The sequence below is a fragment of the Procambarus clarkii genome, chromosome 50 (assembly GCF_040958095.1).
Source record: "Procambarus clarkii isolate CNS0578487 chromosome 50, FALCON_Pclarkii_2.0, whole genome shotgun sequence".
NCBI classification, from domain to species: Eukaryota; Metazoa; Arthropoda; class Malacostraca; order Decapoda; family Cambaridae; genus Procambarus; species Procambarus clarkii.
The window spans coordinates 36044216-36069713 of record NC_091199.1 but is presented as its reverse complement, the minus strand read 5'-3'; the positions used below and the strand labels follow the sequence as shown (position 1 = coordinate 36069713).

The 25498-nt window shown below is 42.3% G+C and overlaps 1 protein-coding gene across 1 annotated transcript in view; it reads left to right on the top strand.

The window, feature by feature from the left end:
- LOC138351748 (golgin subfamily A member 6-like protein 22) overlaps positions 1-25498 on the top strand; it is a 102073-nt gene that overhangs the window by 53828 nt on the left and 22747 nt on the right. Inside the window, exon 3 of the mRNA XM_069303776.1 lies at positions 3683-4934. Coding sequence (XP_069159877.1) covers positions 3683-4934 — 1252 coding nt within the window. The remainder of the gene's footprint in view (positions 1-3682; positions 4935-25498) is intronic.

The window sequence follows — 25498 nt, the reverse complement described above, 5'->3', positions numbered from 1 at the left end:
AGTATGAGGACACGTTTAGCACTCCAATAAACAACATGAAAGTGGAAGATCCAGACAATTTCTTTATGCGGGATATTCAAACCCCTGTAAATATAACTGATATCAAAACGAGCGCACTAAATTTTGAAAGAGAAATGGAAAACATGCCCATGCACACGGCCTCAGGTCCAAACTCATGGAATTCAATATTTATAAAGAAATGCAAAGTGCCGGTAGCACAGGCACTCAGTATAGTGTGGAGGACGAGCTTCGACACGGGGGAGATACCAGATGCATTTAAAGTATCAGACATAGCCCCTCTACACAAGGGAAGGAGCAAAGCATTGGCAAAGAATTATAGACCAGTTGCACTAACATCGCACATCATAAAAGTATTTGAGAGAGTGATTAGGAGTCAGGTCACCAATTTCATGGAGACCAATGACCTTCACAACCCAGGCCAACATGGATTTTGAGCGGGAAGATCGTGCCTCTCACAGCTACTTGAGCACTACGACAAAGTCACTGAGGCATTAGAAGAAAAACAAAATGCTGATGTGATATACACGGACTTCGCAAAGGCTTTCGATAAATGTGACCATGGCGTGATAGGACACAAAATGAAGTTAATAGGAATAAGCGGTAAAGTAGGACGCTGGATACTCAGTTTTCTGTCAAACAGGACTCTGCGAGTATCGGTCAACCATATAAAATCTAGTCCAAGTGCAGTTAAAAGCTCTGTACCTCAGGGTACAGTCCTTGCACCGCTGCTTTTCCTTATTCTCATATCAGATATAGACAAAAATACAAGTAACAGCTTCGTATCATCCTTTGCAGATGACACAAAAATCAGTATGAAAATTATCTCGGCTGAAGACATTGAAAAACTTCAAGCTGATATTAATAAAGTTTTCGACTGGGCATCAGAAAATAACATGATGTTTAACAGTGATAAATTCCAAGTACTCAGGTACGGTAAATATGAGAACCTTAAACATAATACAGAGTACAAAACACAATCAAATGTACCCATAGTAGGAAAACAGCATGTAAAGGATTTGGGAATAATAATGTCTGACGACCTAACGTTTAAGGAGCATAACCAAGCAAATATTGCGACAGCCAGAAAAATGAAAGAATGGATTACGAGAACTTTCAAATCCAGGGATCCAATCACAATGGTTGTACTCTTCAAATCACTTGTGTTGTCCCGTCATGAGTACTGCTCAGTACTCACTTCCCCCTTCAGAGCAGGAGAGATTGCTGAAATAGAGGGAATACAGAGAACATATACGACACGCATAGACTCAATAAAGCACCTAAATTATTGGGATCGTCTCAAAGCCCTCCAGTTGTACTCACTAGAAAGAAGACGAGAGAGATATCAAATAATATACACCTGGAAGATACTGGAGGGCCAAGTACCAAATCTACACAGTAAAATAACCACGTACTGGCGTGAACGATATGGAATAAAAAGCAGAATAGAACCAGGGAAGAGCAGAGGTGCTATAGGCACAATCAGAGAACACTGTATAAATATCAGAGGTCCGCGGTTGTTCAACGTCCTTCCAGCAAGCATAAGAAATATTGCCGGAACAACCGTGGACATCTTCAAGAGGAAACTAGATTTATTCCTCCAAGGAGTGCCGGACCAACCGGGCTGTGGTGGGTATGTGGGCCTGCGGGCCGCTCCAAGCAACAGCCTAGTGGACCAAACTCTCACAAGTCAAGCCTGGCCATGGGCCGGGCTTGGGGAGTAGAAGAACTCCCAGAACCCCATCAACCAGGTATCATCTACCAACACTACCGCCAACCACAACCATCTACCAACACTGCCACCAAACACTACCATCTACCAACACTGCCACCAACCACAACCATCTACCAACACTGCCACCAAACACTACCATCTACCAACACTGCCACCAACCACAACCATCTACCAACATTGCAATCTAAGAAATAAATACAAAGGTGAACTCGCCTTTATTATGCTCCTGTTTTATTTCAACTAATATTTTGTATATTTATAGTTCCAATATTTATATATCATAAACAATAGAAACTACTTTTATGCAGTAATTAAGGTTGCCACGAGGCCTCAATTTTTTTTTTACCCAACGTTGTGTAGTAAATTATGACAAACAATTTATGACTGGACACAAAAATGTATTGATTACTTAAAAACTAACTTTGCCACATCTCTCAAAAAATTCCCAGGCACATTCTGGCAACATAAAGTATTTGCTGGGTAGTGTACCTCAGGATCTGGAGTGTATTGCAATGCCTGGAGTGTACATTTCGTCCTGGAGTGTACTTCAGGGCTTGTCGTTTACTTTAGAGTCTTGAATATATATCAGGGCCTGAAATGTACTTCAGGGTCTGAAGTGTACTTCTCATCATTATGTGTATTTCAGGGTCTCGAGTGTTTTTCAGGGTCTGGAAAGTACTTCATGGTCTGTAATGTCTTTTGGGATTGGGGTGTTCTGTAGGACCTGGACTGTACCTCAGGGCCCGGAGTGTACTTCACTTTCTGGATTGTACTTCAGTGCCTATAGCCTTCTTCATGGCCTATAGTTTACTTTATGTCCTATAGGGAGCCGGTCGGCCGAGCGGACAGCACGCTGGACTTGTGATCCTGTGGTCCCGGGTTCGATCCCGGGCGCCGGCGAGAAACAATGGACAGAGTTTCTTTCACCCTATGCCCCTGTTACCTAGCAGTAAAATAGGTACCTGGGTGTTAGTCAGCTGTCACGGGCTGCGTCCTGGGGGTGGAGGCCGGGTCGAGGACCGGGCCGCGGGGACACTAAAAGCCCCGAAATCATCTCAAGATAACCTCAAGATAGTGTACTTCAGGGCATGAAGTGTGCTTCAAGTCCTGATTAGTACTTCAAGGTCTAAAGTATACCTCAGGCCCTGCAGTGTGTATAAGAGTCAGAAGTGCACCTCAGGTTCTTCATACATCAGGGTCTGAAGTGTATTTTTCATTCTTGAATGTACTTCAAGGTCTGGAGTGTACTTTAGGGTCTGATGTGGTCATGGTACACTTCACGTCTTTGAGTGTACTTCAGTGTCTGGAGTGTTCTTCGTGGTCATGAGTGCAATTCATGTCTTGGAGAGTATTTCAATGTCTAGAGTGGACCTCAGGTCCTTGAGTTAACTTCAGGGTCTGTAGTGAACTTTAGGGTCTGGAGGGTTTTTTCAGGATCATGAGTGTTCTTCAAGATCTGGAGTGGAATTCAGTTTTGGAGTGTACATCAAATCCTGAATTGAACTTCAGTGTTTGAAATGTGCTTCAGGGTCTGCAGTGTACTTCAGGGTCTAAAATGTAGTTGAAGGTCTGTAGTACACTTCAGATACTGGAGTGTCCTTCAGGGACTTTAATGTATTTCAGGGGTCTTGAGTGTAGTTTAAAGACAGGAGAGTACTTTTGGTCCTGGAGTGTATTTCAGAGCCTGAAGTCTACTTCATGGTCTGAAGTGTACTTCAGGGTATTGATTATACTTCTGGATCTTAAGTGAACGTCAGGGCCTGGCATGTACTTCTGCTCCTGGAGTGTACTTCAGGTCCTTGACTGTATTTCAGGGACTGGAGTGCATTTCAGGGTCAGCAGTATATATCTGATATATACTAGTAGTAGTAGTTGTGGGTGGTGGTAATATATATAGTAGTCTATATTTAATATTTGATGTGTTGGCAGGTGTGAAGGAGAGGGAGAACGCCACCCGCCGCCTCCTGGACACTCTGGACCAGCTGGAGTGTGTCAACAAGGCTCACCAAGCTGACAACCTCAAGCTGAAGGAGGAAAACATTCGCCTAAATACTGCGAATCATTTGCTCGAGGAGGACAACATGAAGACTAAGAACGAAGGGCAGCTTGCTCAGGAGGAGATTGTTATATTAAAGTCCCAGATTCGTCAAGTGGAGGAGGACTCGAGGCTGGTCAAGGAGGAGATCCGTAAAGTGGAGGAAGACTCGAGGCTGGTCAAGGAGGAGATCCGTAAAGTGGAGGAGGACTCGAGGCTGGTCAAGGAGGAGATCCGTAAAGTGGAGGAGGACTCGAGGCTGGTCAAGGAGGAGATCCGTAAAGTGGAGGAGGACTCGAGGCTGGTCAAGGAGGATAACATGAGGATTAAGAACGAAGTGCGCCTTGCTCAGGAAGAAAACATTCAATTAAAGTCCCAGATCCGTCAAGTAGAGGAGGACTCGAAGCTGGTCAAGGAGGAGATCCGTCAAGTAGAGGAGGACTCGAGGCTGGTCAAGGAGGAGATCCGTAAAGTGGAGGAGGACTCGAGGCTGGCCAAGGAGGATAACATGAAGACTAAGAACGAAGTGCGCCTTGCTCAGGAAGAAAACATTCAATTAAAGTCCCAGATCCGTCAAGTGGAGGAGGACTCGAGGCTGGTCAAGCAGGAGATCCGACAAGTGGAGGAGGACTCGAGGCTGGTCAAGCAAGAGTTCCGACAAGTGGAGGAGGACTCGAGGCTGGTCAAGTCGAGGAACCAACAGCTGGAGCTTGCGGAGACCCAAGCCCAGGAGAGGGTCAAGACGGCGTTGACGAGGATCGCTGAGCTAGAGCGAGAGACACAACAGCTGCAAGAGATGAATAATAACACAGCAAGAGAGAAAGGACTTATTCAAGAGCAACTCTCACTCCTGGAAGAACAGGTCAGGGTCCTTCAAACAGCAAACGCTGCTCTAAATGAAGAAAAGGAAGAAACAATCAGGAAGACTGAAGAGGAGAAACGACTTGTTGAAGAGCAACTCTCCGTCAGTGAAGAAGAGGCCAGTAAGTTACGGGAAGGAAACACGGCTCTACAGAGTGATAAAGACAGACAGGCACAGCAACTCAGAAGTATTCAAGAGGAAAAGAATAAATTAACAGAAGAGAAACGCTTGATGGAAGAGGAACACGAGAAGTGCAAGAGGAATGTCAGTGAGCTGTACACAAGGTAAACAGTGCTACTTCACTTCTGACCTTCACTCTCCTTCCTGCTTATTTTGCCTTACTTCTGAGGGAGTAAGAGGGAGTGAGGTGTGTATGAATATGTATGAATGTTTATGAATGTGTGAATGAATGTGTGTATGAATGTGTGTATGGAAAGCAGACCATGATAGACACACCGAATGATAAATGCAAAATGAGAAATTGATTGAGACAGAGACGTACAGAGACAGAGAGATGTACAGAGACAGAGAGATGTACAGAGACAGAGAGATGTATCGAGACAGAGAGATGTACAGAGACAGAGAGACGTACAAAGAGTGAGAGATGTATAGAGAACGAGAGACGTACAGAGACAGAGAGATGTACAGAGACAGAGAGACGTACAGAGACAGAGAGATGTACAGAGACAGAGAGACGTACAGAGACAGAGATGTACAGAGACAGAGAGACGTACAGAGACAGAGAGATGTACAGAGACAGAGAGACGTACAGAGACAGAGAGACGTACAGAGACATAGAGATGTACAGAGACACAGTGGAACGGGTCGAACAGGACTATGTTACCCTTGAAGGGGGTGGTTGGGGTCGGCCTCTTTGTTACCCTTGAACGGGGTGGTTGGGGTCGGCCCCTTTGTTACCCTTAAAGGGGGATGGTTAGGGTCGGCCCCTATGCTACCCTTCAAGGGGGGTGGTTGGGGTCGGCCCCTATGCTACCCTTCAAGGGGGGTGGTTGGGGTCGGTCCCTATGCTACCCTTGAAGGGGGTGGTTGGGGTCGGCCCCTTTGATACCCTTGAAGGGGGTGGTTGGGATCGGCCCTTATGCTACCCTTCATGGGGGAGGTTGGGGTCGGCCCCTATGCTACCCTTGAAGAGGGTTGATTGGGTTCGGCCCGTATGTTACCCTTCAAGGGGGTGGTTGGTGTCGGCCCCTATGTTACACTTGAAGGGGGCTGATTAGGGTCGGCCCCTATGCTACCCTCGAAGGGGGGTAGTTGGGGTCGGCCACTATGTTACCGTTGAAGGGGGGGGGGGGGCTTCGGCCCCTATGCTTCCCTTCAAGGGGGAGGCGGTTGGTTGGTTGGAGTCGGCCCCTATGCTACCGTTTAAAGGGGGTGGTTGGTGTCAGCCACTATATTACCGTTGAAGGGGGGTAGTTGGGGTCGGCCCCTATGCTACCGTTGAAGGGGGGGGGGAGTCAGCTACTATGTTACCGTTGAAGGGGGGTTGTTTGGGGTCGGCCCCTATGCTACCCTTTAATGGGGATGGTTAGGGTCTCCCACTATGTTACCCTTGAAGGGGGTGGTTGGGGTCAGCCCCTATGTTACCCTTGAAAAGGGAGGTTAGGGTCAGCCACTATGTATTGTGTGTGTTGGTGGTGATGGGTACTGTGTGTAGCTGGTGATGGGTATGGTGTGTGTAGGTGGTGATAGGTATAGTGTGAAGATGCTTTCAATGACCGGAGGATATGATGGTGACCCGGGAGGCTGTGTGTAGGTGGTGATGAGTATGGTGTGTGTAGGTGGTGATGGGTATGGTGTGTGTAGGTTCTGATGGGTATGATGATTGTGTGTAGGTGGTAATGGGTAACGTGTGTGTGTGTAGGTGATGATGGGTATGGTGTGTGTAGGTGGGGATGGGTATGGTGTTTGTAAGTGGTGATGAGTATGGTGTGTGTAGGTGGTGATGGGTATTATGTGTGTAGATGGTGATAGTATGGTGTGTGTAGGTGGTGATGGGTATTATGTGTGTATTTGGTGATCTGGTATGGTGTATGTATGTGATGATAGATATGGTGTGCGTAAGTGGCGATTTGTGTGGTGTGTGTAGACGGTGATGGGTAAAGTGTATGTAGGTGATGATGGGTATCGTGTGTGTAGGTGGTGATGAGTGTGGTGTGTGTCGGTGGTGATGGGTATTGAGTGTGTGTAGGTAGTGATTGGTATGGTGAGTGAAGGAGGTGATGAGTATGGTGTGAAGATGCTTACTTTGATAGGAGGGAATGGGAGGGTATGGGGAGACTCGGGAGGGTGTATGTAGGTGGTGATGGGTATGGTGTGTGTAGGTGGTGATGGGTATGGTGTGTGTAGGTGGTGATGGGTATGGTGTGTGTAGGTGGTGATAGATATAGTGTACGTAGGTGGAGAGGGGTATAGTGTGCGTAGGTGGTAATGGGTATGGCGTGTGTAGATTGTTTTGGGAATGGTGTGTGTAGGTGGTGATGAGAAATGTGTGTGATGTTGGTGATAGGTATGGTGTGCTTAGGTGGTGATATGTATGGTGTGTGTAGATTGTTTTGGGTATTGTGTATGTGTAGGTGTGTATATGTATGGTGTGTTTATTTGGTGAAGGATATGGTGCATGTAGGAGGTGATGTGAATGGTGTGTGTAGATGGTGATGGGTATGGTATGCCTAGGTTGTGATGGATAACGTGTGTGTGTGTAGGTGGTGATGGGTATGATGTGAAGGTTCATAAATTTACAGGAGGGTATGGGAGGGTATAGTGGAGACCCTGGAAGGGTATGTATGTGTAGGTGGTGATGGGTATGGTGTGTGTTGGTGGTAATGGGTATGGTACGTGATTAGGTGGTGACGGGTATGGTGAGTGTTGGTGGTGATGGGTATGGTGCATGTGTAGGTGGTGATGGGTATGTGAATGTTGGTGGTGATGGGAATGGTGAGCGTAGGTGGGGATGGGTATGGTGTGTGAAGGTTGTTATGGGTATGGTTTGTGTAGGTGATGATATGTATGGTGTGGGGAAGTAGTAATGGGTATGGTGTACTCACCTAATTGTACTTACCTAACTGTGCTCTCGGGGGTTGAGCTTTGTCTCTTTGGTCCCGCCTCTCAACTGTCAATCATGTGATGTGCAGATTCCTGAGCCTACTGGGCTCTGTCATATCAACATTTGAAACTGTGTATGGAGTCAGACTCTACCACATCACTGCTTAGTGCATTCCATGTAGGAGTATGCCTAGGTTGTGGAGATGGATATTATGTGTGTAGGTGGTGATGGATATTATGGTGATCGATATGGTGTGATGGATATGATGGGTATGGTATGTGTAGGTGGTAATGGATATGATGTGAAGATTCATAAATTTACTGCAGGGTATGGGAGAGTATGGTGGTGACCGGGTAGGGTGTATGTAGGTTGTGATGGGTATGGTGTGTGTAGGTGGTAATGGGTATGGTGCATGAATAAGCAGTAACGGGTATGGTGAGTTTAGGTGGTGATGGGTATGGTGAGTTTTTGTTAGTGATGGGTATAGTGGGTGTAAGTTGTGATGGGAATGGTTTGTGTAGGTTGTTTAGGGTACAGTGTGTGTAGGTGGAGATACATATGGTGTATTTAGGTGGTGATGGATATGGTTTTTAAGTGGTGATGTGTATGGCGCGTGTAAATGGTAATGGCAATGATGTGAAGATTCATAAATTTACAAGAGGGTATGGGAGGGTTTGGTGGTGTCTCGGGATGGTGTGTTAGGGTAGCGATGGGTATGGTTTGTGTGGGTGGTGATGGGTATGGTGTGACGATACTTACATTGACAGGAAGGAAAGGGAGGGTATGGTGGAGACCCGGGATAGTGTATGTCGGTGGTGATGGGTATGGTGAGTGTAGGTGGTGACAAGTATGGTGTGTGTAAGTGGTGATTAATATGGTTTGTGTAGGTGGTGGTGGGTATGGTGAGTGTAGGTGGTGATGTGTATGGTGTGTACGTGCTGATGGATATCGTGTGAAGGACATGATGGGGTGTGGTTTAATTTAGTGTTGATGGGTATGGTGTGTGTGTGTGTAGGTGGGGGTTTGATATGATGTAATGGATATGATGGGTATAGCGTGTGTTGGTGGTGATGGTTATGGTGTGTGTGTAGTTTCAGATGAGTATGAAGTGAGTAGGTGGTGATGGATATGGTGTGAAGATGCTTACATTGACAGGAGGGTATGTGAAGGTATGGTGAAGACCCGGGAGGGTGTGTTTAGGTGGTGATGGTTATGGTGTGTGTACGTGGTGATGGGTATGTAGTGTGTAGGTGGTGATGGATATGGTGTGTGTAAGTGGTGGTGGATATAGTTTGTGTAGGTGGTGGTGGGTATAGTATGTGTGTAGGTGGTGATCGATATGATGTGTGTTGTTGGTGATGGATATGGTGTATGTAGGTGGTGGTGGGTATGGTGTGTGTAGGTGGTGGTGGGTATGGTGTGTGTAGGTGGTGGTGGGTATGGTGTGTGTAGGTGGTGGTGGGTATGGTGTGTGTGTAGGTGGTGATAGATATGGTGTGTGTAGGTGGTGGTGGGTATGGTGTGTGTGTAGGTGGTGTTGGGTATGGTGTGTGTGTAGGTGGTGGTGGGTATGGTGTGTGTGTAGTTGGAGATGGATATGATGTGTGTAGGTGGTGATGGATATGGTGTGTGTAGGTGGTAGTGGTTATGGTGTGTGTGTAGGAGTGATAGGTATGGTGTGTGTAATTGGTGATGGATATGGTTTGTGTAGGTGGTGGTGGGTATGGTGAATGTAGGTGGTGATGTGTATTGTGTGTGTACATGCTGATGGATATCGTGTGTGTGTGTAGAGGTGGTGATTGGTATGATGTGAAGGTTCATACATTTACAGGAGGGTATGGGAGGGTATAGTGGAGACCCGGGGAGGGTATGTGTAGGTGGTGATGGGTATGGTGTGTGTTGGTGGTGTGACGGTAAAGTGTTGGAGCGTTGATGTTCGGCAGTCCTCCAATGGCAGGTGTCAATGCCTGGTCACACTTACAAAAAAAAAAGAGACTGCTTGCCTGTTTGTCTGTGGTAAGGTAATGGGAAGACACGCAAAACACAAAATATAAACAATGAAATTTTAATTACTCTAGAAAACAAGATATGAACAAAGATAATCCCTTGGCTTACGTAAAATTCAAAACAAGTCAACAAACAAAACAACATGAATAATTACTAGATATGAAAAATTACTCTACAATAAAATAATGTGCAATGCAATAATAATCAGGTGCTGAGAATATTGGCTATAGCTGCTACCTCCCTTAGTATACGACAGACAGGGCTTAGTATACCAGAGAGAGATGTCAACTTCTAAGAGCACAGGAATATTCTGAGGAGGACGGCTTGAGCTGGCCCAGACGTCGACTCAGGTAGAGGGCGTGAGTGCAGGTGCAGGTGTGCTGTCGGCGATACACCAGCCAATCAGGAGCAGGCAGGCGGAGAATGGGTAGTTAGCTCGTTGACGACGGGCGGTGAGCCGGCGTGACGGGTGGTGCAAGGTATGCTTTGCTTCCTGGTCAAAACGTTTTGTGCTACTGTGGGGACGTATCTTGAATGTAGCATCTTGTACTTGTAGAATGACGTGACTGATATAGGGAAGAGCAGGCTCAATCTCTCTTGAAAGAGATTATCGTCACAACTCTCCCCCGAAGCCTGCGGTTCCAGAAGAAGTTACGTCTTCATGTGGTAGAGTGATAGGTGGAGCTGCCTCTACCTCGTAGACTCTGGAGAGGGCGTCGGCTATGATGTTGTCAGAACCTTTGATGTAGAAGATCTCCAGGTTGAAATCTTGTAGATATAAAGCCCATCGTAGAAGACGTTGATTATTGAATTGGGCTTGATGCAAGAAGTGGAGAGGATTGTGGTCTGAGTAGATGGTGGTAGACCGAGCACCTTGTAGGTATGGAGCAAAGTGCTGTAGATTCAGGACGATGGAGAGTAGCTCCTTCTCGATAGTGCTGTAATTCTTCTGGTAGGGTTTCAACTTGTAGCTGTAGTAGCTAACAGGTAGAACCTCCTCGCCTCGTTGCTGCATCAGGACACCCCCTATGCCGGTACCACTGGCGTTAACATGGAGGATGAAAGGCTTGGTGATATCTGGCGAGGCGAGAATAGGATTAGAACAGAGCAGGAATTTGAGTTGTTCGAAAGCAACGGTTTGCTGAATGGTCCAATTATATCGTTGCTTGGGACTGGGTAAAGTGATTAATGGTGTTGCTACCGTACTAAAATTCTTCACAAACCTACGGTAGTAGGAGGCAAGACCAAGGAAGCGCAGGAGCTGCTTCCTGGTGGTAGGCTGTGGGTAATGCTTGATGGCTTGTGGGATATTTGGGTTTGATTCTGATTAATTAATAATTAAAATAGTAAATTAAATTGCGAAGGACCACCCGCTTTTAAAAGGAAAGAGGGAAACTGAGAATTTCAGATCATTAGATAAAATTCTAGAGAAAACCAGTGACTATGGATATAACTAGAAAGTATGATCATAAGAATAATTAATGGGCTGTATTATTAAAGAAACAAACCTCAAACACCTACATTGGGGGGTTATTACTGGAGGTAAGTACGTCCAGGAATCAGTGTGGTTCGTTCACTAATTCAATTAATAATAATCTAATCCTATAAATAATGCTGAATATAATATTATTCATACAAAGAAGAAAATGAATATGAACATAGCAATGAATTACAGTAAATCACACATTATGTTGAAACATTCTGAATGTATCAAATTGCTAGAATATGGGAAAAAGAAATAAGCCTTAGCTGGTAGTAGGTTCCTTTAGATAACCCTGGAAGTCCTCTTAATCTCCAAGTCTGGTACACTGACGAATGGCACGGTTAACATGGAGAAGACAGCGTGAGGAATTCGTCTCTCGAGCTGCAAGATAAATAACTACCAGTAGCAATTGATTTAACTACTCAATTCATCTTCAAGATTATTGATATCTACAGATGAAATTATAATCACCTGTTATTAGGTGTTATCTCGCCGCGTGACGCGCAATCACCCGCTATTATTAAACCTGTAAATGATGCATCAAATAAAAGGTACTTAGCTGTGGGCACTGTATAAGTATTAAGATTGCCGTAATTTCGCATCCCAGGCTCCGGTGAACCTATCCTGGATTGATGCGTTTCAAGCTGGCTGATCACGTGTCGTCAGGAACCAAGTCTAGGGGTCCCTTATTTAACACCAGCACTAGTTGAAGATATTATTTGCAAGGTCGTTCACGCCTCACAGTGGCGGCTTTCATCTGTGGATGGACACACTTGTCCTATTTGCTGGACAATGGCGTATTCTTATGAGTACGGTGAACGCAAGTTTGCTTCCTTTCAGCTCTGCACGTGTCCACGCACCGACTGAGGATGGCGTCCCCCAACCCACGCCGAGTCGACGTTCATGACACAAATTATTGGCATGAACATTAATATTTCTCGCATTCGCGCTTGAAACTCTAAAGACTGGACGGGTTTATTATTTAGAGGAACGAAATATTATTATTTAACTATTTAAGAATAGTAAATATATAAGGGAGAGGAATTAATGTCTCCCCATGGCATTCATTGATGACGTTAACACTACTGCGAGGTAGACGCTATGATTCTAACGCTCTATTCGGCTTTTAGTTAGAGAACAATCCGTCTGCAATCAGTTGTCATACAGAATGCTTTAATTATGGAGAATCGTATTTAATTCTCACACAAATTGAATATAATGTGTTTTACTGTAAAGAAATCTGACGCAATACTGGCGTCAGGTGACGTGAGAATTCTAGCCTAATGCACAGATGAATTATTAGTACAGGAGAATTCTACGAGTTGTTAATTTTACTTACTACAATATTAAGTATGGTTAGTAATAAGTAATGAGAATACAACAATGCTGTATTCGATGTTGGAAATATCCAACATAACTCCGGGGGGGGATTCCCAGGGTCGCAGTGTACTGTGTTGTACTGACCTATCCCGAAGTGATATTAAGATTAATACATTAGTATGTTAGTAGGTTAGTATGTTAGTACACACATAACGAACGTCCCGGATTTATCAAGGACTTACAAGAACTTGAGTCTTGCTATTTACATGTCAACTGAAACATGTTGTTTGTAGCCTACACAATATTTATAGAATTCAACTCTCCCAATTTAACTAACAGAATCTACGGTGATGCGATATCTTGGGTCATAGTGACGTGTAATGTTTCGTTACGTGATATCACATCGTAGCATCATCACAGTTTTCTCAGTGGGATGTAAAAGAAATTACTCTTGTTCAGAGTTGTAATAGGCTTGTAGTTTCCCTTATTGGAAACATGCATGAAATATTGAAACATTAAATGATTAAGTTATCGGTAATCAGGAACACTCTAAAGCTCACAATAAACTCAACAACTAGGGTCGCAGTGACATGTAATGGTGTATTACGTAGCTGCTGAATCATAGGTAAACTCAGAATAAGTTCCTAAGAACTGATAACACTATTGTATAATTATACAGTAAAGTATTATTAGTCATTTAAGATCAAGGAAACTATGACACTACAGTAAGGTCACTGTCTAGGGTCGCTGTGACTTGTAACTATTTGGTTACTAGACAATAACATCACGCAGCATCATGATCACCCCAAATTCAAATGAGGAAGTTGAATTTAATGTGCACTGCCGTGCAGTAGTCATGCTGACTGATGGTACAACTAATTTGCTAACTAGCTAAAATAGAAAGGTAGAGAACTGAAAAGTTTATTCATTAAAATCAAGGAAAATTCTGAGTCGACAGTGAGATTAGTAGCCTAGTCATTCTGACTTATGAGCTAATTAAATGGTAGCTCATAGGCTTGACACTGTAAACTGGTTAGTATGAAATCACCTTTACATGAATTTGAGTTTATTAGATCAGTCTCTATAAGTATAGTCAACTGTAATTAATGGTGAGTACTGATTAGGCTAGTACTCAGTTGACACTACTAAAGTCCCTAAACCTACCTAAGTAAGTGACTAAGCTAATTGTAAGCAAAAATGTACTCGAATTAACATGGTGAGCAGTATTGAGCTCATTAACAGGTCGAGTTATATTAAACTCTTGAACATGGTGAGCTACATTGAGCTCGTCAGCAGTGCTGACAGGGTGAGCTACAGTGAACTCGTTAGCTAGTGCTAACAGGGTGAGCTGCATGGAGCTCGTTAGCTGGTGCTAACAGGGTGAGTTGCAGTGAACTCGTTAGCTAGTGCTAACAGGGTGAGCTGCATGGAGCTCGTTAGCTGGTGCTAACAGGGTGAGTTGCAGTGAACTCGTCAATAGTGTTGACAGGGTGAGCTACAGTGAGCTCGTTAGCTGGTGCTAACAGGGTGAGCTGCATGGAGCTCGTTAACAGGGTGAGTTACATGGAACTCGTCAACAGTGTTGACAGGGTGAGCTACATTGAGCTCGTTAGCTGGTGCTAACAGGGTGAGTTGCAGTGAACTCGTCAACAGTGTTGACAGGGTGAGCTATAGTGAGCTCGTTAGCTGGTGCTAACAGGGTGAGCTGCATGGAGCTCGTTAACAGTTAACAGGGTGAGTTACATGGAACTCGTCAACAGTGTTGACAGGGTGAGCTACATTGAGCTCGTTAGCTGGTGCTAACAGGGTGAGCTACATGGAGCTCGTTAGCTGGTGCTAACAGGGTGAGCTGCATGGAGCTCGTTAACAGTTAACAGGGTGAGTTACATGGAACTCGTCAACAGTGTTGACAGGGTGAGCTGCATTGAGCTCGTTAGCTGGTGCTAACAGGGTGAGCTACATGGAGCTCGTTAACCGTTAACAGGTTGAGTTCAGTGAACTCGAATTAACGAGGTGGAGTTTTGTCATTCAGTTATCATGGCGAGCAATATTAAGCTCGTGCGCATGGTGAACGAGCACTCATATTATTACGTTAATTCTAAGGTGAGCTATGTTAAGCTCATGAAGCATGTTAATTAACAATGCTAATGTTTAACGATAATGCATTAAACATATTAGTTCTCTGGAAATTCACTTACATGTTAGTAAGTTTGCAAGTTTGTTCGTGTTGCGCTCCTACACTAAATAAGCAGAAACGAAAGAAAAAACAACTCAAACAATTAATGCAAGTATTTATCACTAACTCTTAGTGCAGAAAACATGGTATTAAGAAGGTTTTCTTGGCAAACCTTTAAGCGCAAGTATAGTGGACCAGTGGTCCTAGTGAATGTTATTACTAAATTCAGGAAATGCCAGTGGCATTAAGTGCTAGATTCTCTAGCCTAACATTATTAATTCCTAGGGAGTACTAGATTCTCTAGCCTAACATTACAATTTAACTAGGAAGACTGAGTGTGGTCAACTACTACTTGTCGAGAATAATTCTAGGTCTGCAGTGAATTCAATGGGTTGGTCGCTGTGACTTGTACTTGTTTGAGTACGGACCATTGATTTTCACTGAGAGTTATGAAACATCTCGGCGAGTATCAATTGTACTACATACAATCTGAGTTTATTATTCAGCTGTGTTTCTCCCTTTAGCTTGTTGTTGGAGAATTGACTTACTGCTGACTAATTTATTATTATTGGCAGGTTTAGGCTTGTTCACATTCAGAACTTTACCAGTAAGTAAGTAGCCTCCTGCAGATTGGAGCATATTCATTCCCAATCGTTTAACATGTCCAGTTATGAACTGGTAATAGTAGTCGGCTCCTACTAGTACATCTACATTGTTAAGGCGGTCAGACATTAATTTGTTGTCAGCCAAATTAATTTCACGTTCCTGCAGGAAGTGGGCTGTGTACCCCAGACCCTTAATATTTAAGTCTAAAGGTATTTGATCTACAACAATGGCTTGGACAGCCTTGGCTTGACTACCTAGTCGTACAAGCGGTTGAACTACGGAGTATTCATGGGTTCCTCGATTTATCATGAACCCTGACAAGTTTAATTTTACCTGTCTGATTGGTTGTAAATTAAGTGCCTCTGCTGCCCTTTGAGTAATGAAAGTTCTCTGGGAACCTTGATCAAATAGTCCACGTATGGTGATCTTGGCTCCACTGTTCTTCACTTGAAGTTGGGCAGTAGGCAAAGCAGCATCCACTTGAGATGCTTGTGAAGTTACGCTGTACACATCTCGCACCTTGCAGCACTGTACTGGTGTAGATTCTCTACGTCCTATTCTAGGATTGACATAATTAGTACTAACTAATTTGCACAGTGCAGCATGATGCTTGCCCCTTCTACACCTGTTGCAGGTGTTCAGTGGGGTGTCACAGCTGTTAACATTATGTGGTTTGAGACACCTAGTACATTTGTGTAACTGTTTGAGTCGTCTGACTCTTGTGTCTCTATTAGGATAATTAGTACATTTGTACAGAGAATGTTTTTGATTGCAAAACAAGCACATTCCCCATCCTACAGATCGTTTAGGGGTTACCGATTTAGGTAAAACAGTATTTGCAGGTTGAGATGGTTTTGCTGCTTGCATTTGCTTGTTATTTATTCTCTTGTGAGTACTGGGTGTACTCTGGGGAACCATTAACAGGCTCTTGGGAGTGCTCTTTGGACTATTAGGTCTCTTAGGAGCATCTGTGGGACTCTTAGGCCTCACTGATGAATCAGTATTTGACTGATTGTTGTTACATTGAATATTAGCACCTTTGTTACCTAGTGACAGTGTCACTTTAGGAGTTTCAGGCAAGGAAACTGATGTAGGTACAGTTTTGGTGCATTCAGATTTAGCATTAATTGCTTGGTCTGCTGTATGATTGCTCATATTACGCAAACCTGTAAATATATCCTGCATTGACAGGGTATTACCATTCTGGCATACATATAGTTTATTGAGTGTGTCACCAGACAATTTTCTTTGGATGATAATTTTAGTCATCCACTCAGTAGTTGGGTGATCCACCTCTTTACTGAAAGAATTTATCAGTGACTCAAGCTGAAAACTAAAGGCTTGTAAAGAGTCACCTGATTGCTCTGGTGAAGATAAATTTAATAATTGGTGCACAAGGTTTATAATAGTCTTCTCATTGTCAGCACTTACTTTAGAAGGCTGTTGGGAGCAATTGTGACCATTACTTGTGTTGCTTAAGGCTTCTTGTTTAGCCTCAGCTTTGATTACAGCTTCGACTGCTACTGCAGCATTAGCTTTATCACTTTCTGGTTCAGATTCACTGATCATTGCAGCTTCACTTGTTTCATCTGCAGCTTCACTTGTTTCTCTGGGTTCTGGTGATAAGCTAGTTAATTCAGTAGCATTATGTATCGAACTTATAGAATCCAAGGAACATTGAGAAGTGTGGTCTGAAATTTGATCAGACTCTGTAAACAAATCATCACATGAAGCTGTATTAGATGAGAGGTTAGAAAATGAAGGTTGATCTTCAGTTGTTGATCCTGTATAGTGATCAGTATTGATTAGAGGATTCTCCTCGTCTTGATTTAGCTCAAGTATTTCATCTGAGCTGAGTGTTAACTTGGATACAGGTCTATTAATGATCTGATCCACCCACTCGGGAATATCTTGCTTCGCAAGCACCTCCTTATATCGGTCTAAACTGGTTTGAACAGAATGTTCATAGTTATCGAGATCAGATTCTGTTAGACTTGAGTGGTCTGAGACAGTATGACCGGCTTGGAGTAAATTCCTGTGGGTCTCGATTACAGTCTTGATATAGTCATATTTTTGGCTGGCGATCCGTATGGAACTTGCTAGTCTATAGACGTCACCTGGGTCAGTTTCGACACAGAAATGACATTTCATAAGCAGTTTTCCTAAAGGACATTGAAGAGCTGTCAAGAATCTTGCGTTCCTTTCTAAAGGATTCATTCTTGCGGTAAATTGAGCCTGATAGGGCTTATGTAGCTAGTGGTATAGCTATAGTCTGCTCCTTGATGCAGAGCAGATATAAGTATTGACAGCCTGATAGGGCTTATGTAGCTAGTGGTATAGCTATAGTCTGCTCCTTGATGTAGAGCAGGTATAAGTATTGACAGCCTGATATTCTTGAGGCTGGTTGTAATTTACCTCATTTAGAGGTTAGCTACCTACCTAATAATAAGCAACTAAGATTTGAGTGGTACCTTGGTCTCACTACAGGTGTTCCTCAGCTTAGCTCTTCTAAATCAGCCTCGGATGGGTAGTGGACTTACAGTAACACTCAAAGACATACATAAAATATGCAATAAAATAATTACACAATAAATGGTTAATCCCACCCTTGATAGGGTCATCACAAAAGAATAATATATGTGTCACTAACTAGCTCAAGCCTAGTCGTGAGAATTTCTACTTGAGAAACTACAACTATATTTAGTCTGTGCTTGTGCCAGATTCAACACTGTCGGAAAATCCAACAGCATTTAATATATCATACAGACAGATAAGAGCTGTGTTGTATAAACAAGTTACCCATAGAAAACGTAACTTGTAGTGGAATTACCGTCTATAGAAAACGGGATATCATCACCACATACTATTATAATTCACCAGCTATTCTGCTGGGAATTATTCTTAAATACATAAGTCTTTGGACTTTACCATCATAAAACATCTTATATAAATTAACTTAATTATCAATATTAAAGTAGAGTAAATGTGACCCTTCTATCACTTTCTGACATGTGGACAAAGTAGGCCAGGCGTCAGTGAGTGGGGAAGGAGGGCAGCCATTGTTGTGTCACCTCCGAGACGTGTGGAGCGAGTTCGGCTCCTATCATTCTGGACAATGTCGGCCAGTGACGTCAATAGAATGGAGTGTTAGATGCAGCCATTTATATTGAGACCAGAGGCTCACACGGGAGCAAATTCGGCTCCTGTTAATTTACTTGGACGTAGTGTTATGGAAACCAAAGGTACCATCTCCAACACGATGTCTACAATCAAGTTAAGTGTCTATCCGAAACCCGTTTATCATTCATTTATGGCCATTAATGTCAGGATATAGGGTGACCCGGTTAGATCGCGAAATCGCCTCAAACTAAAGGTAATTAAGCCAGGTCTTCATGTTCCATGTACTGTTTTCTCTGATATACTTGTCATATATAGGTATCTGGCTTCACAGCTAGCGCACTTTTGACAGGTCAAGACGAGGATGCAAGATTTTGTGCACCAGTTACTGGGTGATATGGAAGCTACCTCAAAGAGGATAATTTGGTGTCTACACCCTAGTTATACCTGGTGGACTAACCTGCTGTACTATAAGATAAGGAACCTCATCAATGTATGTAGCTATTACTGTAGTTTGATTGGCTGCATATATATAAACTAATAAACCCCCCCTAATGTGTAGAGGATCGATTTGTGAGATTAAGAGATTATTGCAGAAATACAGTCCACTTATCATTATACAAATTGCTATCGAAGTATATAAATTAACGTAAATATAAATTCATATAAATTAAATAAATATAAATCTCACAGGTCGGTTCCCACATTATTTGGTCATCTTCGAACCGGATGACGGATTATTTGATCCTTTGAACCCACATTTGGTCATCTTAGTACCGGATGAACCAGTTAACCAGTCTATTCATTAAATATACTAGTGCAGTGTGATTTAAACAAAGGCCAGCCAGTCAAAGACGGCAGCCTAGCCTCGAGGGAGCTCAGGAGCCTCCCTCAGCCCAGTTCAGCTTCGTCAGCGGTTTCATGCACACCCACATATATTTGGTGGCGTGTTATTTCGTGAAATGACAGCGCTAATATAGAACCCAGCCAAATTAGTGACTGTGTCTTCGCGAGATTGTTCACGGATTTCGTGGTGTTACATTTCGCGAGAGATTATCTACGAATTTTGTGGACTTTATTTCGCGAGGTCACTAATAATATTTAATACTTCTAGATAATATTAGAAGTTTCATAGAGGCTAATTAAGAGGCTATTATCAATAATTGTGTATATTATTTCTCCAAAATAGAGAATCATTTAATATAAATTGCACTAGTGTTCTCAATATAATATTTACTAATTGCCAACCCACAACAGGGTAGGATATGACTAGTTGAACTATTATCGTTCATCCTAGTCCCATTATTACCATAGTCAGTTGTACTATATTGAATAACCTAGCACCATTAATGAATGGTCCAGACCCTATTTTGGGTGTAATTTTTATCAACTCGAGTTGAGTTGTATATATAATAATTTACTTATGATCATTACACCTTTGAGTGATTAATTAGTGTCTCTACCATCCTAGGGTGATATAGAAGAGCTAACCTAAAGGTACTTCCAGTGACACTGGTTTATCACTCAAATCATTAGTGTGTATGATTGTATATATATAATGTGTATTAATTTTAAGTGCTAACCTCTAGTAGAGGTAGGATTATTGCCTAGTGAGTGCAGAATTTACCCTAGGCTACCATTAGTGTTTGTTCAGTATTATGAGCAGCCCAAGTACAAGTCCCACAAGGCTTCACCAACTAGCCAGTATGGATAATGCAGGGAGAATGAAAAGAACCCTTGCAGGTCTTAAAGGCCACTTAACAAGACAGATCAAGAAATGTGAAGATTTGTCACAACAATCTCAAGTTGATTATGCTGACCTGGAAAGCTATTATCAAGCAGCTGCAGGTAAATTTGAGCAAATCAAATGCCAAATGGCTGTCCTTGTGGGGACAGACTACTACCATCAATTCATCGGTAGCCCTACTAAATATCAGGGCATAACCATGTTAAACTCTGCAGGAGGTAAATTAATCTCAGGCCCAGTATCAAGCCTGAGGAGACCTATGCCTGCAGATAAACAATACCAGTAGAAATCTAAATTTGTCAGCTGATTATATTTCTCCAGTAGCATTATACTAAGGAGATTACAGCTGACTATAGTAACAGAGGTTGATGTTAGTATCATCATTTAAAGCTGGAGATGAGTTCATGAGGCCTCAGTGGCAAATCAGTGAACAGTAGCCTAAAACAGCTACAAGTCACTGCGACCAATGTCACTGAACCCACTGCAGTCTCAGAACCATACTTTACTTTAATGATGAGCTATTCAATCTTCTGAATCAATTAACTAAATTAAACCCCAATAAATCTGATGACTGATTTGATACATTTATTATTTAATCAAGATGTATTCCATGGGCCTCAGTGTTTATATATCAGTGACCAGTTACCTGAACAAACTTCAAGTTATATCTAATGTCACTGATCTCACTGCAGTCCCTGAATCATACTTGACTGTAGTACTTGATCACATCCAGTCTTCTGGGTAAAATAATATGTAATAAGGCTTGAATATTAGCCTTTCAAGAGTTGACAGGGAAATGAAATCGCATTAGACTTCTAACCCCTGCAACTCTAGTACGGGACATCCGTCCTGTACGAACAGACGCACAAATGTGTGATTACTAACTACTAACATCAAATTAATCTAATAATTCGAGGGAGGAGTATCGGTGTTCGTCTGTTCTAATTAGGACTTCGACCCGTGAGCAGCCCCCTGGGGAATTATGTCGGAAAATCCAACAGCATTTAATATATCATACAGACAGATAAGAGCTGTGTTGTATAAACAAGTTACCCATAGAAAACGTAACTTGTAGTGGAATTACCGTCTATAGAAAACGGGATATCATCACCACATACTATTATAATTCACCAGCTATTCTGCTGGGAATTATTCTTAAATACATAAGTCTTTGGACTTTACCATCATAAAACATCTTATATAAATTAACTTAATTATCAATATTAAAGTAGAGTAAATGTGACCCTTCTATCACTTTCTGACATGTGGACAAAGTAGGCCAGGCGTCAGTGAGTGGGGAAGGAGGGCAGCCATTGTTGTGTCACCTCCGAGACGTGTGGAGCGAGTTCGGCTCCTATCATTCTGGACAATGTCGGCCAGTGACGTCAATAGAATGGAGTGTTAGATGCAGCCATTTATATTGAGACCAGAGGCTCACACGGGAGCAAATTCGGCTCCTGTTAATTTACTTGGACGTAGTGTTATGGAAACCAAAGGTACCATCTCCAACACGATGTCTACAATCAAGTTAAGTGTCTATCCGAAACCCGTTTATCATTCATTTATGGCCATTAATGTCAGGATATAGGGTGACCCGGTTAGATCGCGAAATCGCCTCAAACTAAAGGTAATTAAGCCAGGTCTTCATGTTCCATGTACTGTTTTCTCTGATATACTTGTCATATATAGGTATCTGGCTTCACAGCTAGCGCACTTTTGACAGGTCAAGACGAGGATGCAAGATTTTGTGCACCAGTTACTGGGTGATATGGAAGCTACCTCAAAGAGGATAATTTGGTGTCTACACCCTAGTTATACCTGGTGGACTAACCTGCTGTACTATAAGATAAGGAACCTCATCAATGTATGTAGCTATTACTGTAGTTTGATTGGCTGCATATATATAAACTAATAAACCCCCCCTAATGTGTAGAGGATCGATTTGTGAGATTAAGAGATTATTGCAGAAATACAGTCCACTTATCATTATACAAATTGCTATCGAAGTATTTAAATTAACGTAAATATAAATTCATATAAATTAAATAAATATAAATCTCACAGGTCGGTCCCCACAAACACAATCACAGCCTAAATTGCTACCTACCTAAGGTTGGCAAAGATTATATTATAGTGCAGTAATGTGCAAATAATTGTGCTGTGTTTTTGGTTTTTTTGTATTTTATATAATATACACTTGTGTAATTATGTGTATAAGAAATTAAATGAACACAAAGGAATTAATTGTGTTTGGCAAGTATTCTACTGCCGTAAATATTATCTAACTCCTGAATGTACTCCTAATGGTGGAATAAAATATTATCAGGGTTAGTAATGATTAACTAGTATGAGATCAGTAATTTATATTAGTATACTGGATCCCTAAATGTTAATGATCCACTGACTTGAGTGAATCAGTAACTTTAACATGGATTCAGGCTATAATGGACGGTCTGCTGACAGCCATATATTGAAACATTGGTATAGCCTAAATGGTTAACACTTAATTGGTGTTAGTGATTAATATAAGGTTATGAGCTGTTGATCTTGGTGACCTAAAGATTCTACTTCTGTATGAAGTGTAGGTCTAAGTGTTGTGGGACATTGGCTATGGCCCACTAAAGCTACGTATAAGGTAGCTGTTAGTGTGATCTAGGCTAACTGTTGTGTTACACTGTTAGTTGACACAATTAATTAAATAGTCTAGCTTCTCTCACACAAGGATTAGTTATTAATGGTTAATATTTTAATTATAAATTTAATGCCTATCCGGTTCGATAAGGACCATAATGTGGGATATTTGGGTTTGATTCTGATTAATTAATAATTAAAATAGTAAATTAAATTGCGAAGGACCACCCGCTTTTAAAAGGAAAGAGGGAAACTGAGAATTTCAGATCATTAGATAAAATTCTAGAGAAAACTAGTGACTATGGATATAACTAGAAAGTATGATCATAAGAATAATTAATGGGCTGTATTATTAAAGAAACAAACCTCAAACACCTACATTGGGGGGTTATTACTGGAGGTAAGTACGTCCAGGAATCAGTGTGGTTCGTTCACTAATTCAATTAATAATAATCTAATCCTATAAATAATGCTGAATATAATATTATTCATACAAAGAAGAAAATGAATATGAACATAGCAATGAATTACAGTAAATCACACATTATGTTGAAACATTCTGAATGTATCAAATTGCTAGAATATGGGAAAAAGAAATAAGCCTTAGCTGGTAGTAGGTTCCTTTAGATAACCCTGGAAGTCCTCTTAATCTCCAAGTCTGGTACACTGACGAATGGCACGGTTAACATGGAGAAGACAGCGTGAGGAATTCGTCTCTCGAGCTGCAAGATAAATAACTACCAGTAGCAATTGATTTAACTACTCAATTCATATTCAAGATTATTGATATCTACAGATGAAATTATAATCACCTGTTATTAGGTGTTATCTCGCCGCGTGACGCGCAATCACCCCGCTATTATTAAACTTGTAAATGATGCATCAAATAAAAGGTACTTAGCTGTGGGCACTGTATAAGTATTAAGATTGCCGTAATTTCGCATCCCAGGCTCCGGTGAACCTATCCTGGATTGATGCGTTTCAAGCTGGCTGATCACGTGTCGTCAGGAACCAAGTCTAGGGGTCCCTTATTTATTATTTGCAAGGTCGTTCACGCCTCACAGTGGCGGCTTTCATCTGTGGATGGACACACTTGTCCTATTTGCTGGACAATGGCGTATTCTTATGAGTACGGTGAACGCAAGTTTGCTTCCTTTCAGCTCTGCACGTGTCCACGCACCGACTGAGGATGGCGTCCCCCAACCCACGCCGAGTCGACGTTCATGACACAAATTATTGGCATGAACATTAATATTTCTCGCATTCGCGCTTGAAACTCTAAAGACTGGACGGGTTTATTATTTAGAGGAACGAAATATTATTATTTAACTATTTAAGAATAGTAAATATATAAGGGAGAGGAATTAATGTCTCCCCATGGCATTCATTGATGACGTTAACACTACTGCGAGGTAGACGCTATGATTCTAACGCTCTATTCGGCTTTTAGTTAGAGAACAATCCGTCTGCAATCAGTTGTCATACAGAATGCTTTAATTATGGAGAATCGTATTTAATTCTCACACAAATTGAATATAATGTGTTTTACTGTAAAGAAATCTGACGCAATACTGGCGTCAAGTGACGTGAGAATTCTAGCCTAATGCACAGATGAATTATTAGTACAGGAGAATTCTACGAGTTGTTAATTTTACTTACTACAATATTAAGTATGGTTAGTAATAAGTAATGAGAATACAACAATGCTGTATTCGATGTTGGAAATATCCAACATGGCTTGAGTGTGTATGTTTAACGGAGCTAGGCTGCCACTCCCTATTACATGACCCAGATAACGCACTTTACCTTTGGCAAAGGTGGACTTGCCCAGGTTGTTAGTGAGGCCGGCTGTCAGGAGCTTGGCGAACAATCGTTGCAGCTGGAGCAGATGTTCGCTCCAGGTGTTGGATTCTTCAACGATATCATCCAAATAGGCGTAGGTGTTATCCAAGCCCTGGATGACGCGGTTGACAGCTCTCTGAAAGGTGGCCGGGGCATTACATAATCCAAAGGGAAGGCGTTCATACCTGAAAAGTCCAAAAGGAGTGATAAAGGCAGATATTTCTTTGGCTCGCTCTGTTAAACACACTTGGTAATACCCCTTGAGCAAGTCCACTTGGGACATGTACCGGGCATTACCATTGGCGTCAAGGATGTCATCTATCCTAGGTAAGGGGGTATTCATCCTTGACAGTCACATTATTCAATTTCCGATAGTCGGTACACAATCTAACCTTACCTTGGGGTTTTGGCACCAAGATACAGGGTGAGGTCCAGGGGGACTCAAAAGGGGTGGCCAGTCCATGATCCAGGAGGTACTGTACCTTAGCACGCATGACTTCCTTCTTGCTAGGGCTGATTCGGTAGAATGGTTGACGAATCGGCCGGGTGTCAGGGAGCAGTTGGATGTCGTGATGAGTTACATTACACTCTTGTGGATCATCTCGGAACAACTCCTGATGTTCCTTGAAGATTTTGATGAGAGGTGCACTATTATTGTCCTGAAAATAGTTATGAAGATCAGTTAGGATTTCCTAATTGGAAAGCGCTGACTCAGTGTCAGTGTTTTCGGGAGGAGAAGCAGGGAAGGTCTCACTGTGGATGTATGGACTTTTAAAGGTAGAATATGCTACTAACACAGTGGGAGTAGTACCATTATATAGCTTCAGGAGGTTGGCGTGGCACAACTGGGTCTTC